A 16643-nucleotide genomic window follows, 5' to 3' on the forward strand; every position below is an offset into this window, starting at 1 on the left:
GAGTTGTTAAAAAAAAATTCTCATCTGTAAGGAATTCATTTAGTTTTGGTTCTGGTGGTCCACCAGCAGCTCCAGCAGCACCAATTGCATCTGCTTTTGCAATAGCTGGAGATGCAGCGGCTAATAAAGCTGGTATAGCTGTGAGAAATGGAAATGTACCACCAGTCTTGATTGAATCTTTAATGGCACTCGCAGAAAGATTGAGTTAATGCCTGTTTTTGATTGTTTGGCATCATTAAAATGCCCGAGTTGATGTTCTGACTTTTTTTTAGTGATAGTTTTATTTCACAGTTCTTTGCTGAATTCGATTGAAGCTTTTTACTCTGGCCAGGAGTCAGACTGACATTAACATGATGATATAACATTATCAATATTGTGTGCGATTTAATTACATGTTTTCTACTGGAGCATCAGTAACTCTCATTCGTCCACCAGCACCTTCAGGTAGCATTGTTTTGTCTGAGGGAATAACAGCGATTGCTCTTACCCACCAGCAGGCAGTCCAGCTGCATGGGCTTGAAAATGTATATCAACGACAGATTGTCTGAATAAATCTAAATGTTCCAACGAAAAGAAATAGATTGGATATAATGTTGTGAAATCCCGCTGACATATTTGTAAACCAGTGTCAACATTTTGATCACACCCCATAAATGTCATCAACCAATGATAAGCATGTGCAACATGATTTTGATCAAAATTTAACAAAACTTCTTCAGAAGGTTCTTGATGTCCATTTATCCTTAAAGCAACTTCAGAAACTCCAAATGTGTGAAATATCATTAGACTTTGTTCCTTTGAATCTATTTTAGCATTTTCTGAAAAGCAATGAATATATATCTTGGTGCAGAAACTCCTTGCTGTGTTGCTATTTGCCATGTAAATAAACCAGCCACATTACTTTGAACGCTATCTGTAGTCATTGTCAACTGTGATAACAATGATTTACCACCTGAATTAATAAAAGCAAGTAGTTTTTCTTGTTCAGCAAGCGACGGAGTCATTATCGGTATCCACAGTGACAGTTTTGTTAGTATTACTTTACCAGCATCATCTGCATTGGGTTGCCAGATTGCATCATTGTCAGTGGCTTTTCTCACAAGTACCACTGTGTTTAGCTCCAGATATAACTATTCTAACATTTCTACAAAATCCAAATATATGTGACAATGGAATTGTACATGAAAAAGTTTTGTTTCCATTTAACATTGATCTATGTGTGGCAAATCCTAAGCTGAAATTTTCTTTCACTGATACAGCTGTGTCCCCAGCTGCATTTAGTCTAACATTGCTACTGTCAGGTTGATCAGTGGTATCCTTTGCAAACATGATTGGCAGACCAGCTGACCTTCTGAATATTCTGAATATCTTGCAAGACCAAGTATTGTTGTGGCAACATCAACATTTTCAAGACATGACTCAACATTTTTTCCATCAATCATGTATATAGCACTGTTTTAAATAACACCATTATTGACAAAACCAGGTTGATCACCAATTCCATACGCAGTATCATCTGCTTTCAAAAGTCTACCTTCTACTTTGATAAATGCTTCAGCAGGTAAAAAATATCTGCTTATATCTTGAACTTGTAGTTCGATTCGACCACGCTGATTTGGTAAACGTACGTCATAAGAATAATATTGATAATTGCATATAGATTCATCGTTAATAACTAGTGCATCCATATAAAATGCTGGATCGAATATACGCTTCAAAATTTTATTATAATTATTGTCATCTAACACAAAGACCACTTCTTGCTGTTAAACTTGCTGTTATATTTTTTTCTTTTTCTGACTTGGGTATATTAGCCAACTCTGTTAGTTTTTGATTTGCAGCTTGATTTATTATTTTACTGACATTTACAGGCATAATTTCAGTACTGGGTAATTTTACTGGCTTAGGTTTTCTTCGTACTAATCGAGCTAATCTTTCTTTGATTGCTGAATATGCTTTACCAGCAAATTACCAACATACCTTTATCGTGAATAGCGTCAATAGCTTTCATTCCTTACTGTTTTGCAATCGGTATTACTTTTGGAGCTATTATCTTGAATAAGCCTCGAATAACATCACCGAGTCCACCTCCGTAAATCGCTTTGTACGTGGGCAATCGTGAGTTTATTACCCTAACCATTACAGGTCCACGTTGAGCATTGTGTATAATCATTTTTTTAATTACAAGTTGATTAATTGTTTTCAGTCGCTGTAATAATCATCAACAATTTCATTAATGAGAGAATGATAAACATTATGATCCGTAACACTGCCTGTAAATAATCTTCACCAAATATCAGATATTTCATCAATAATTTCTGGAGAATTATTTCCTGCACGTTTTACTCCGATCAGAATTTTTAATCAATTGACATCGGTAAGAACACTGTCAGGAGAAATTCCTAATCCACTTCCAGTTTTTGGAATTTCTTCAGACAATTCACTAAAAATATTTCCTTTTTCTACTTCTTGTTGTATTTCTTGTTTTCTATCATTTATTCTACTTGTATATGTTTGACCAAAATCTCTGTCATATAAATTTTTATAACCAAATTAAGCGACAAATACATCTCTAATCCAGTCCCTTTCTAGAAAAACTTTCTGATATAGAGGTTTTAAATATTTATCTCTTTCATTATATTTTGCAGCAATTATCTATTATCCCAGACTAATCTGCATCCCTAATTGTTTGTAAACCATCAGGTGTAAATCTACTTATAATAATAGTTTCAAGTTCATCTTTAGAAACTTTATTTCATGGTTGAGAAGATTGTAGTCGAGGAGATTGTTGCTGAGGAGGAATAATTTGTAGCTGAGGAGAAGTAGATTGTGGTTGTTTTTATAGTTAAGCAGGTTGAGGTTGTTCTCTTTTTCATTTTTAAACTTTTGAAAATCAGGATCATCAGCTTTGAGATAACTTTGTTTAATAAAAATGAGATATACATCTCTAACCCAATCATCTTTTGTCCAAGATTCAGCATGTTTCATTCTTACATATTTACCTATATTTTCATATTTTGCAGCAATATCATAAACATCTTTCTGCTTTTTCAGTAAATAATTTTTTTTTCTCACTTATATTTGAAATATAATCAAAATCACCTGTCCTAGCTTGCTTCTTACCTCCTTTTATTTTTTTTCGAAATATCCAATCATACCATGTGTCTCTTGAAACTCTCTTATCAGCATATTCAGGTTTTAAATATTTTTCTCTATAATTATAACTCGTAGCAGCAAATGTAACTAAATCTTCTGCTGTTTGATATTTTCTTATTAACTTAATAGTATCTTCAGTAAATTTATCAAGCACTTCAGCTTTTTCCTTGTTTGTTTTTGGTTTTGGTTCTCCACCAACAGCGCCTTCAAGTTCTTTAAGTTGAGCAGGTGGATGTCGTGGTGGAGGTTGAGCAGCAGCTATTCTAGCTGGAAGATCTCTTAAAATTCTTTTTGTCTGTTTGGTTCTTCTTGCAGTCCTTTCAGTTTGCTCAGCCATATGTTTTAATGTTGGAAGAAGACCTTCTGTAGCTTCTGCAACTTCGTAACAGGTTTAAAAAATTGTTCTTTATCTTCTGCATATTCAGCTTGTACTTCTTGACGCTCTTGCAGTTTTTGTTTGAGAGCATCACGAACAGGAAAATATATTCTAATTGCTTCTGATCGTTCTTGAGCTACTGGTGTATGATTCCATTATTGATGTAATAATGATTTAATTACTCACACAAAACAGCAGCAGAGAGGGTGCAACCACAAATAAGTGTCACGTTGGGTAAGCAAAAGTTTTGAAAAACACAAATGACAAAGATCAAGTAACAAAAAAAACTAACTCAGTTAGAGAAACTCTTGGTTTTAGTTAGAGGCTTTGGTAAAGCTGTACCGATTATTTGGCCATACATATAATTGGACTGATTATTGGAACAGTCGGTATAATCGATATCGGCAGAAATAATAGGTGCCAATGTAAACATATTTCCAAAACATAAATTTAATCATATCATTGATCTTGAGATGGCTTGATTTTTAAATCAGAATTAAATAGTGGAAATTAAGGAATAAACATTTGATTTGGGGGTTAATTGAAAGACAGCATTTTCTAAAAAGTAAATACATTTTAACAACCTTGCTGTAAGCTACTGCAGATTGTCTGCTCACAACAGATTTTCAATACCATGCATGCACGCATCTGAATCACAGCAGCCAACCAGCCACTGAGGCCACGTGTGGCCATTGAACTTCCAGCATTCACATTACAGGGATGGTCCTGGCTTTTAAAAAGTTGTTGCCCCCAAAAATTGCCAATCTCAATATTTTGTTGCCAGTTTTCAAAACATGTCGCCAGAATAAGTAGTGAATATTTTTCCAAGACTATTAATGTAATAGGCAATGAAAATTGAAAAAGATGGGATAGTTGTTACTTTATTGACAACAAGCAATACAGCCATAATATTACAAAATAAATCATTACATGACTGTTCTGCACTACTTCCATGGTCTTTGCATTGCACATCATCATTAGTGCATAGGTTTAATTGTTGTCACCTGAAATAAATGCATTATCAAATGTAAAATGTCTACTTTTCTTCAGTCTCTTTTTTTTAAATAGAAACATCAGGTATTAAGCAAATTATGTTATATATATTATTTTCCAAATAATAGTTTTGTAAGAAACTTTATTTAGATAATGACATTTTAATACTAAAACTTTATGATCGTACTTTGCAATGTAAGATAAGTGACGTATAATGCAACCATCGATTTCACGCTTTCAGGAATTAAATGCCCCCCCCCCCCCATGGCTAGCTTCACAATGTACATCTCCGTCAACCAGGAGTATAGAAATTTATTTTTGCTGTGCTTTACATGCTTTGGCTTGTTAGTGAACTGCTTCCTAAATCCCAGGAATGATCACTGAATGCTGTGAATTTTTTCTCGACAAGCAAATTATGATCTCCATTCCCACCAATGAAACTTACACGAGTCAACTTGACCTGGCATTACTGTATCGTATATATAAGTATTGACTACCATCATTAAATTAAAAGAAGGAACGAAGAAACATATCACAGAGCATATGTGCCCCGAAAAAACTAATTCGGAATAAACATGTTATTAAGTAAAGAGTTTTGTTTGCATATATGAGTTTACAATAAGAAATAAGGTGGGATATAAAATGTGGGAAATAGTTATCACATGTATGGTAGCTTGAGACCACACTTGAACTGTTAACATAAAACGGTACTCATTTTAGGTATTGTATGTTATAAAGAAAATAGGGCATGGTTTATTTGTCAATCATATGCTGTTGCTTTCACTAACTGTAAAACAGGCGGTTTCTTGAAATAATCGGTCTCATAATCAGTATCGGCAATTTTAATAATCAGCTATATGTGGTGTTAACATAATTGGCAAAAAGTGACATAGGTACAGCTTTAGGCTTCAGTTTGATGCTATTGACTTATATTTTCATTTTTCATAGGAAGCTTTATTTTTCAAAAATGAACCTTCCAGCAAGTGGTCTGTTCACCCTCTCTGCTGCTTTTCATAACAAAATAATATCTTTTATATAAAACAATAATTGAAAATACTAATATTACTAATTTTATTTAAAAGAAGTTAATACAGTTTGTATATTTACATAGTTTATATTTGCACACACAATAAAAGGAAGGCACATACAACTCCATTTATTCTTACATGAAAAAAAACCCGTTAAAAATAAACAATATTTAGATATCAACTTAATAAAAGTAAATAAAAATATGTTCCAAAAAGGCCGGTACAGTATCAAAATAGTGAGGTAACATAATGGAAGATTGGAGTTTATTTCTTTGAATTTGTAATATCTATGTTAAATCAAACAGGTTCAGGGTTTCATGCAGTCAATAAGATTATGAAGAAGTGTTTTTATATTTGCACTTTCTCTAATTTTCTTTGGAACTCTCTTCTAAAATTAGTAGCTTCAAATATTGAAAACATTTCTCAAAGAGGTCATTATTTGGTTTTGGATTAGAATTCTGTTTTAACAATGTTTATTTGTTTTAACTGAAATCGATGCATTTCTATTGGTATTATGTTGTCTGTTTGACCGACATTGGAATAGGTGTGAAATGCCATGGTGTTTTCTATACACAGCCCAACATGAACGTTAGTAAGGCCAGGTGCCTGAGAACTAGTTCCCAGAGTGAATCATATTTTGGACTAGACCACTCTTTGTAATGGGTAAAGAGAGATTCCCAAAAAGCATTTAAGTCAATTTCAAGAAGGCGATGGGAGGGAAAAGGTGAAATGATGAGTGTACAAATTGAAATAAATTCTGCTAGCAATGTCTTTGCAAGACAGTGTGCTTAAATAATGGAGAGTAGCAAAGTTTTACTGTAACAGTCATGTCAGTCGGTCTGTGTACATCTTTTTGATACAAAACTATAACATGTATGTTACTGACTTGTAGGAAAATGAAAGTTTAAAATTTAAACATTAATAATCACATAGTGATGTAATGACTTAAAAGGTTGAATAAGAGAACAAATTTGGAACTATGTTGGCGTCCACTTTTGGAGGCAGTATTATTTATCAGGGGTGGAGAGTGGTAATGGTTTATCTGACTTAAATTGCTCCTGAGTGAACCAATGTCTGACAACAGTTAAAAAATGATTCCGAGCTCTGGTTGACTGATAATTTGTAATGGCTCTGTTAGCTTCAATATAACCCATGTGCTATACCACATTGTTCGTATCAGCTTGCCATATTACACATTATCAAGAGTATGACAACTAGAAATAGTGTCGTTTTGAGTGATACGAATATTCTGATTTTTGGCATTGTAATTAGTTTTAAATTATGAGTTGAACATTTGTTACTTGTTTGCTGGAGAAATGTATGTTTTAATAGGAATGTTGTGCTTGAATATTTATAAAAATGGAGTGTTATCAACCATTTGTTGAGATATTTGTAATTGCCACTAATATAAAGTATATTGCATTGTCTCAATAAATTAATGTAAAATTCGAGTGAAAAAGTTTTTCAACCGTAATGTTTATCATTGCATATTGATGTGCCATCAGGAACTACATCTATTACCCCAAGTTTAGCATCACCATGATTGCGCAGCATTGTTGGGTTTCCTGTTGTATTCCTTGTTCTTGATGATTCCAGTGTGAAGCACTGGCTGCTGGTTTAACTAAATCTATCGTTAAGCTCTTTGTCTTCAGAAATGGCGCTTCCAGTTCTTGATCTTGAACTAGTGGTAGATTGATAGGAATATCGATAAGGATGGTATTGTGAACAGAGAATCAGACGTTGGAGCTTATCTCTCATAATTTTATATCCACATTGAACTTCTTTCAATCGCAGTGCATAAATAATTGGATCACATGCTGAATTCAGAATTTGCATCAAATATAACCAATTGGAAAGTTCATATAAAGTACCAAAGATATCTACCAAAGATGCTGGATCAATTTTGGTTTTAATAAGTAGTCCAATTTGATAGAAACAGTACGGGAGATAAAACAGGAAGAAACTTCCAATAATGAGCAGTGTTGTTACTAGTGCTTTCTTGTTCCGAAGCCAATTCCTTTGTCTTGGTTCTTGCATGTCAGAGCTAAGATCTTTTACATTGCAAAATATTTTTCCATAGATTGCCGTCATCATAATTGAGCAGACTATCGTGGTTCCATATATAATGTATTCAACAAAGTAATCATCCCTGTTTGCACACTGACAGAAGTTGATGAAATTTGTTTTTTTGTGATAGAAGTCTTTCATTCCTATGATGACATTTGTCAGGCATATTATAGAAGCCGCAGACCATACCAAAAGGATGACAACATTAGCTTTTCCTTTAGAGCATGTGTGTATGTAATGTAGAGGCTTGTCGATGGCAATGTAATGATCAAATGCCATTGCTACAAGGATGAACTGTGTTGCTAGAATGGAAATGTTCATCATTAAGGAGATCACCATCTCTGCACACTCTGAATGTAACTTTTCCATCGGATGTTGTGATATGTGTGGCAGAATGGCTACATGAATAGCAGAACTTGTAGTAGCCAGTGGAAGCAGCATATCTGATAAAGATAAACTTAGAATGTACTTTAAGTGGGAGGTGAGCTTTCCAGGGACATGTAGAGTTGCCATGATTGATAGGCAATTCAGAATGATTGCTAGCGCTGCAGTAACTGTTGTTATATAGACGATGTATGCGGAGTGTTGTCCTTCAATGGAGTTAGAGTTGCTGATTGTGGAATTTTTCAAGTAGGAAGAGTTATCTTCGATAGCAAATGATGTGGTAATCATGGAGAATGCTGCAGTCATTTCTTGTATTTTTAAAATCTTTGATGAACTGCAAATAAAAAGTATAAACATGGTTGCATTACTAACATTCATTTAATCTTTTGTAGTCATTGTGCTTTTGATGCAGGAGATGATCCATTATCTTTATTATTTGTTGAATTTATTTTCAAAATGTAAATGTATTTTACAAATAGATGGTTGAATAATAAAATATAATATGAACTGGAACATATGCATTATACATCTGTTGGGATTCTCTAAGCAACCAAGTGTTGCCATATTTATAATTTGTATTTGTTTTATTAAATATTTTTGGATGTATGAATTGCATAGCTAAAATTAAGAATTGTAATTCAATTACACTGTATAAATGGCCATATCAAAATGGTGGATGTTCATGGCAGGTGTAATTTATTCTGACGCTTTTTGACTTCATAAATCCTCTAAGTTATAAAATATAAAAGGAATCTTAAGAAATAATACAGATGTACATTTTTATTATTGTTTGTAAGTATTGGCAAAACATACAAGAAAGTGACATGAATTTATAAGTAATTATTTTTTGGTGTTATAAACTAACAACTTATAGTTTTCTGCACTGCATAATGTTATTAAACCAGTGTAAATGTTTATTACTACTGTCTAGATTGTCTAAATCATAATTTAAAATTTATCATTGGTATTGATATAAACAAAACTTTGCTCTCATAGATATAAGCAAGCAAGTCTTTCGTAATTCTTTTATAGCATCTTTTGGCTTTTTATTATGCCTATATACAGTGAGGGCAGTTGGATAATGGTCCTGTCAGCCATCTGTACATATATGGGTTACCGTTCTGTGAAGCTTTTAAGTACAATTCTGCAGAAGACAAAAACAAAAGAAATTTGGTATACATGATTGGATGCACTTGCAGATGCCATTGCTAGATCTTCATGCTAAATATGTAATAATTACATTTTTTAGAATTACTTAGAACTTTTTAGGTTTTGGACTGTGTCTTGGCTGTTGTGCCGCAAATGCTTTACAGTCTTGATTTTGAGTCAGCTTAATAGTATTATGTCTTTCTTGTCAGTGTGCACAGACATCCAGACCCATGATTAAGCTTGGTGTCATCAAAAGTATTTTTTTACATGAAGCTCAATGTTGAGAAATATTTTACTTGATTTTTTATGTACATCTTTTCTACTTTAATACGAGAGTTGCAGTAGCTCTGTTGTGAAAGTGTCCCATATCGACCCCATCCAGCCTGGGTTGGCTACCCTGGTGTTTCATTTTGGAAAAGCTAATTGCTTCCAGGTATCCTCAGCACCATATAGCCAATAATATCTTGAAATCAGTTAAAACCAACATTAGATTCTGGTTAAATAAATGGGAGCTTGACCGAAATGGGACATTTAGAAACTTGACAATAGACCAACCCATTTTGGAAGAAAAAGTCATTCTGTCCACCTAGTTTTTTGCTGTGAGAGAAAACTATGCTAAGCATGTATATTGACATGGTAATTTACAGAATTTTTTAAAATTTAGTTCACTGCAATTGCTCTGTGAAAGAAAGAATCTATTCAGACTTTCTTCTTGCTCAGAATTTTCTGGTTTTTTTTCCATCACTCAGAGTCCATGTTTATCGTAGGTTAAGGAAAGTCTCTTAGATGGGGCCCTCTCCAAGCGAGGATAAGTGACTGGAGAGTGAGTTGAAACTTCCTGTGACTGAGAAAGAGCACCCTCTTTGGTCTTATAGGGTTGAGTCATGCACACCGATTTGGGAGGGAGCTGCATCCTCTATTGGCCCACAGCAGCTAAAAGTGAGGCTTGTATATAGCAATGGTGTACTGGTAGTTTCATTTGATTTCGTTTTGAGACTATTTAAGACCATGAAGAGGAGACTGATGTAATTCTGATGCTGTAATGATCATGTTATATATTACACTCACTCGCATCCACCAGCTAGACAGATAATACCATCACAAGTTACTTCCCTTTGTCTTCTACTGAAGCTTCAGTTCATCTGATTGAAGTAAATTCTGCCTGCCTGTAAATAAAATTTCCTCAATACAGATTGCATGGATTTATAATCCACTAAGAATGAAATTTCCAAGTGCAACACAAGAAAAGACATGGCAGTGTTGCATATTGAGTTTCGTAAGGTATATTCTTGTACTCAAACTGCCAGCATATGCCCCTAAATTTAACAAATTCCAATAATAATGATAAAATAATAATAATAATAATAATAATAATGACTTTATTTAAAGAGGGTAACACAATTAGCTAAGAACTAATCTACCTCAAGGCCCTCATACATAGGAATTTATTTTAGCTGCGTCTCTGAAGCCACAGGAAATATTGGGTTTAGAAGAAGAAAATACAGTGGGTATTTCTAATCTCAGCTGGAATACTATTCTAGAACAAAGTATTGGAAACTTTTAAAAAAATTTCCTTATTTGGTTTGGGAATTTTATACTGTTTGGTAGACATGGATCACAAGTGGGGAGTATTGCCAACTAGCCTATACTGGAATAGTGATTGTAAATATTCAGGAGCACTATTATTGGATATCCTGTACATTAATTTGGCTTTTCTCATAAGGATTTGGTCTTTAATAGGTAATATTTTTAATTTACCAGCTAAATTTTCCTTGCTTTCTTTCTGGATGGATATTAGCCCAAATGCTCTTTGTTGAAGATGTGCCAGCTTTGCTGTTTTATCATTTGAATTTTGAGTTCATGCTTTGTGTTTTGGATGTCTGACAGTGTTGTGTCATCTGCATAGAGATCTGTAGATGATATTGAGTCCCTTAGTAACAGTGGTAGGTCATTAATAAATAAAATAAATAGTAATGGACCTAGAATTGTACTCCAAATCTAATTATTCCAGGTTCAGACAGAACATTATTTATATAAACATGTTGTGTTCTCTCATTTAAGTATGAAGAAAACCATCCGTGTTTTCATTATCTTGATCATTATAGGGGAGCAGAGATACATACAATGTCAGCATGACAGCTCTGTCAAGGTGCAGTTTTCTGTATGGACTGATAAAACTGCATGCAAGTATATTTTTGCCTTAGTAATGTGTACAAAAATAATTGATCTTAATTGTGCACCAGTCTGCTTTTGAGATCTTACCCAATTGAAATTGCTAGAAAATTCTGCATGCCCACCCTATAGGAATATGGGAGAGGTGTAATTTAGTATTATCCATTATATCATTTTCTCTTTTCAGTGGGGGACCTGGATGGCTGATTGGTCTTAAATTCTCAGCTTTGTACATCACTCACAGCTATGACCTCTTTGTACACGAGTTCACCAGCGTGGGTATGTGAGAAAGTTGTCAGGAGCTTAGCATGGTTTTATTGTTCTTCCCAGTTTCTTCCTACATCAAATATACTGGTTAGCATTGATAGCCTTTCATGAGGTGAAAAATGGTGTGAAACCCCACGAAACACACGAGAATCAAGTCATTTCATCCAATTAAGTGGGTTTTCTTGTATTGAGTTTTGGTTCATTTAGATCAGAATGGCTGAAATGAATTTCTGAATTTTATCTATCCAGCATCTTGATGTTAACTCATTGAACCCTGGAGATTCTTTTCTTTTTTCCTGAATTTAGGTTAGGAAAAGTATTTTGGGGGTTACTTCTGTATGCATTTAAACATGCCTTTTACTGGGAGATTTTTTGTTACACAGATGCTTAGGTGTATAAAAGACTGGTTTTGATTGGCTGTTTTCCCCATTAACGTGCAGCAGTTGGAACATTTTTTTGTGCATTGGACCCATGATTTGTGTGTCCTCACCCGATATTCCATATCTCAAACTTTTCCTACCTGTTGAAAAAGTTCATTTGTCTGTCTGTAATTCAGATCAGTCTGCTTTGGATCTAAGGCCCAAAAGTTTAAAATGTGGACACAAGCTCCAGTTCTGAAACTGACATTTTTTGAGGTTGAAAAAAATTGGGCTTCAAAAGTTAGGTTTTTCTGCTGTATTTTTTAATGTGAGTAGAAGGTCTATATTACTGTATATACTCACTTATAAGACACTAATTGCAAATTGCACAGAACATGATCTACATGATCTACCGTCGCATAATGTGCAAGCAGATCTGGCTCACTGCAGGTTGTTGGAAGTAATTAATACATTAATTACAAACCCAATCTATAATTGGCATACAGGGATGAGAGACTTTCAGATATTTTAGGATGTAATAAAGGACAAAATTGGTCCTTACTGTTCAGATTACAGGGTCTTAGATTGTGAGATTTCTTGCAGGACAAAAGTCTGCAAGTACATGTACTGACAAATCAGTGGGTCAGGAGATTTGCAGATAATAATGTCCTGAGAAATCATAAGAGATCCGTTAATTTGATTCAGGGTTTTGGTTTGGTTTTTTTGGGTTTCACCCCTTTTTTTCAGCACATGACGGGCCACCCATGGCGTTAGATATATTTGGTGGAATAAGACTCTGGGAAGAGCACGGGAAGCTACTGCCAAGTTCTCTCGCATGCCTACGATGGTTGAGCCAAAACATAAACTTGCATGGAGTTAGGTGAACTTTGAGTGATCTGTTAAGGCAGGCGCCTTAGACCTCTCAGCTACCCACTCTGATACATTTTGACAAGTGTCTTAATCTAGGGTTCAGGATATCTCTGAAAGACAGGAAAATGCAGACTATTCACCAGGATATCTCAGGATGTCACATGGTAGTCCATAAATATCTTTATTCATACAACTGCATAATTTAGATTTATTTATGTATGGGCTCAACCCTTGTAAGACTTGGAATTTGATGTTACAGCATTGCAGTTGGGTCAGAGATGATTTACAAATACAGATTTCAAAAAGCTAATAATTTATAATGAACCATATTAACTTTTTTTTATATTAAAGTGAATTATTATTTATGTCTTATTTTCAAGTTGAATAATCTTTTAGATTTTACACCATTTTGAAAAACAGCATAACTGCAGCATCTTTCCATTTTTTTAAAGTTTTTATAGCATAATTGGCATCTTCTTTTTAAACCTAAGCTTCATTTATCCATGTAATATAAATTCAGTGTGACTGCAGTGTGTACATTTAACACACACACACACACACACACACATATATATATACACACACACACACACACAGAACGGAAAGTGCTTTCCCTGGATTCTACAGGAGAATGTTTGATAATGCTAACAGAACATGAATATATGCGTCTGTGAGTGTGCTTGAAAATAATACTTATGTATCATAACTTTTCTTTACAATTTTATTTATTTATTTTGAAAAAGTATTTATTTATTGATATATTTATTTATTGTTGAGAAAGCTAGTTCAGTACAGTAAGTTCTAAATGTAATCTGCCAATTAATTTTTTGTTGCAAATAATAAATGTCATTCTTGTAAGAGAATTGCATCAAACATATCCAAGAAGTTCTTTTTTATCAACACATGTCAAAACTCAAAGAAGACTGACATGATTATAGAAACTCTAATATTTGAAATGCTTCTGATATTAAGGAAATCAAGGAAGATATTCCAAATTACTGAGCAGTTAATCAACATAAAGCTTTGAAACTAATTGTTTAGGGAATATATGACTCGAATCAATAATTGAAGCCTCAGTATGCCATGACTTGTATTTTTTTTTCATGCTGTGTTTGTGTGTGTGTGACCTCGCTATGTTTGTTAAGACAAATGAAATGATGAGAGAATCTTCTAAGTAAATAAACTCATTATAAATTAACTGAATTTGTTAATGTAGCACAATTTTGGCAGATTGATTTCTATGTGATTTTATTGTGGCACAGTTTTCAAATTTATTTGGTTTTCTTCTCAGGCTGATTGTCTGGTTTTTTCCAAATGTTTGCACATGAAGTTATACAAAAGGGGCTTGCATATCTTCCTGAAAATGTAAGAAGAAAAAAATAATTTGTGCTCTCCAGCAGCAAGATTGTGCCACAACTATGCAGCAGCCTTAAAGCAAACTTTTAATTTCTGAAGGGGATACAGTAATACTTGCCGACCGTTACGCTTTGGCGTAATTATTACGCTGTTTTTCACGGAAGTGTCACACTCCCAGATATCAACATGCACATCCTCCTTGATGGAAGTTTTTTACTTATGTAATAAAAAGAATAGTTAATTGCAGTTAAATAGTCCAAGAAGAATATCATCGTTTGAATTGCTTTCTTGACACAAAAAAGTGTGTGTGTGATTTAGATTTTTAACATAGCTTTAACAATTTTTCAGTCAAAACGCTACAATGTCTGCAGTTTGACAGTTTATAGTGATGTCTAGCACTTGGGTATTATAACGCAAACATGTAGCATGATGTCCCACCCGGTCACAATATCCTGACACTATGCCGACCAGTCCTAACACTAACCTCTTAATGCTGATGGCCAAGTGAGATAGCTGTTAGTACCATTTTTTTTAAAAAGTCCAAGGTGGATACTCTAACCACCAGGCCACTGGAGCGGTCAGGGAAATGTAGGTAATGATCGGTTTATGTCTGTTTGGTCATTACCTATATTAGCCACATTGTGCAAACAGATGCTTACAGATATTCAACTAAAAAAAATACCTTCATCAACTTTTTCTCTTAATTTTCTCAGATATTTTCTTTCCTTCTATATTACTGATTTAATATACACCATAATCTTTTTGCTTATAGTAATTGGTGTATTACTTTCAGTTCATTATGCAAAAAACCCCACAAAACAACCAAACAAGAAAAGAAAGAACCGTTAAACAACTGACTTTTTTTTCTTAGAGAGAATAATTTTATGTTAGAAAGTTAAATACCTGTGATCTGTGCTGTCAGTAATTTCCAGGTGTAACTGTCATTAATCCTTGAAACACATAACAGTCCTCTTTGGATGTCTGTAAGTAAGTATTCCTGATGCAGGTGTACTAGTGGGAAAAGTTAACAGATCTGTGAGACCAGCTGCCCATGCTGTTAATGCACACTACACTGGCTTATATAGGGAAAGCATATACAGTCACTGTGAAGGAAATGATTGTGTCTGTTTCACATATACAGATACTGGTCACTGTAAACAGATGATCTATATTACTGACAGCGTTGTAAATATAGATGCCTTTATTCTAGCTCATTACCGGATGGCAGGTCAGGGTTTACTTTTATGGCATTGATCATTTTGCTTGCATAAATACGGTTGTTTTTCACAGAGAATGTTGTGGTCTATTGCACATACCTTGTTGTAGCATAGAGATTGAGTCTCCATGAAGAATAGAGGGTAACAAATGTCAAAGATGCCAGGCTACCTGTAATTTATGAAGCATTTGGTTAATACAGAATACATATAAACAACTTAGGGAGCAAGAGAAGCAATCACCCATTACTGCTTCTTTGTGTATGGTGGGGGCAGGGCAGGGGCAAGATGCAAGTGCATATTTTGGTATATTTCAGCACCTTTCAGTTTGCTGTAAATGCAGTACTTTTTGCCTCCCTCCCCCACCAATGATCCTCTGAATTGTGTTGCTTTGGGACATTAGAAAACCAGTTATAAATATAAAGCCCAATTCATGTCCCTGAAAAACATAACTAAAATTATCAAAAAACTAGCCAAAATAAATGATACTACTTTCTTTATTCAAGATTTCAGCATACATTCTCTCAGTACCTGTTGAAAGTCACTAGTTGTAATATCCATTAACATCCTTTTTTGTGGTTAAAAGTAAATCTTTATATAGTTCTTTATGATACTATATACTGTATGTATGTTTTATATATATATATATATATATATTCTTTATGATATTTTTACTAATCATTTTAAAATACCTCAGCTGATGTATCAGAGAAGCTACTCACCTATCTTTTGAACATGGTATTGGGTGTTGATGCTTGAAGCTACAGAGTCATTCATCGGCTTGAAAAATACTCCACGCTTTTCAGTGACTGGAAGAATGATGCCAATACTTTCTGAACTTGCGAATCTATTAAGTTATATATTATTTTGTCTCTGAATGAATTCAGAATATAAATATGAGTTCAGATGCACTTTAAATGTGAAGTTTTAACTCGGTTCATTTCATTTCCATCAACTCATTATCCGTGCATGCCACGTTGATGCATTATGAGATAATATCTTAATTTATAGTTCAGTAACATCAACATAATTCATGATGCACCAGTGCGGTTGATGTTACAGAAGAGGAGAAAGATGAAGTACTACAATGATTTGTGCTTTTGAAACCAAAGTTTGTGACTGAATTTCAGACTTTTTGCCCTTAGAGCTAAAGTAGACAATTCCTTACTGTGCATGGACAGGTGAACCTTTGAAAAAAGTAGGATAAGTTTCAGATTTTTGAGTAAAAAGTGGTCAGACATGAAAATCAGGT

At 34.0% G+C, this 16643-nt stretch overlaps 2 protein-coding genes across 5 annotated transcripts in view; one reads left to right on the forward strand and one right to left on the reverse strand.

The window, feature by feature from the left end:
- LOC149779592 (DNA mismatch repair protein Mlh1-like) overlaps positions 1-16643 on the forward strand; it is a 302826-nt gene that overhangs the window by 96672 nt on the left and 189511 nt on the right. The window lies entirely within an intron of this gene.
- On the reverse strand, positions 4398-15357 carry LOC149779595 (tachykinin-like peptides receptor 86C). 2 transcript variants are annotated; one of them, XM_089940356.1, is made up of 3 exons: positions 15081-15357; positions 10222-10319; positions 4398-8338 (listed from the first exon to the last, which is right to left on the reverse strand). In XM_089940356.1, exon 3 carries the CDS (start codon positions 8308-8310, stop codon positions 7171-7173), a length of 1140 nt encoding a protein of 379 aa, XP_089796482.1. In that variant the 5' UTR covers positions 8311-8338; positions 10222-10319; positions 15081-15357; the 3' UTR covers positions 4398-7170. The 2 variants fall into 2 exon arrangements, with proteins under 2 accessions (XP_089796482.1, XP_089796483.1); XM_089940357.1 differs by lacking the exon at positions 10222-10319 and having other exon boundaries at positions 15081-15354.

Source organism: Sinohyriopsis cumingii, chromosome 17, assembly GCF_028554795.1.
Source record: "Sinohyriopsis cumingii isolate HCF-2022 chromosome 17, ASM2855479v2, whole genome shotgun sequence".
In the NCBI taxonomy this organism is placed as follows: Eukaryota; Metazoa; Mollusca; class Bivalvia; order Unionida; family Unionidae; genus Sinohyriopsis; species Sinohyriopsis cumingii.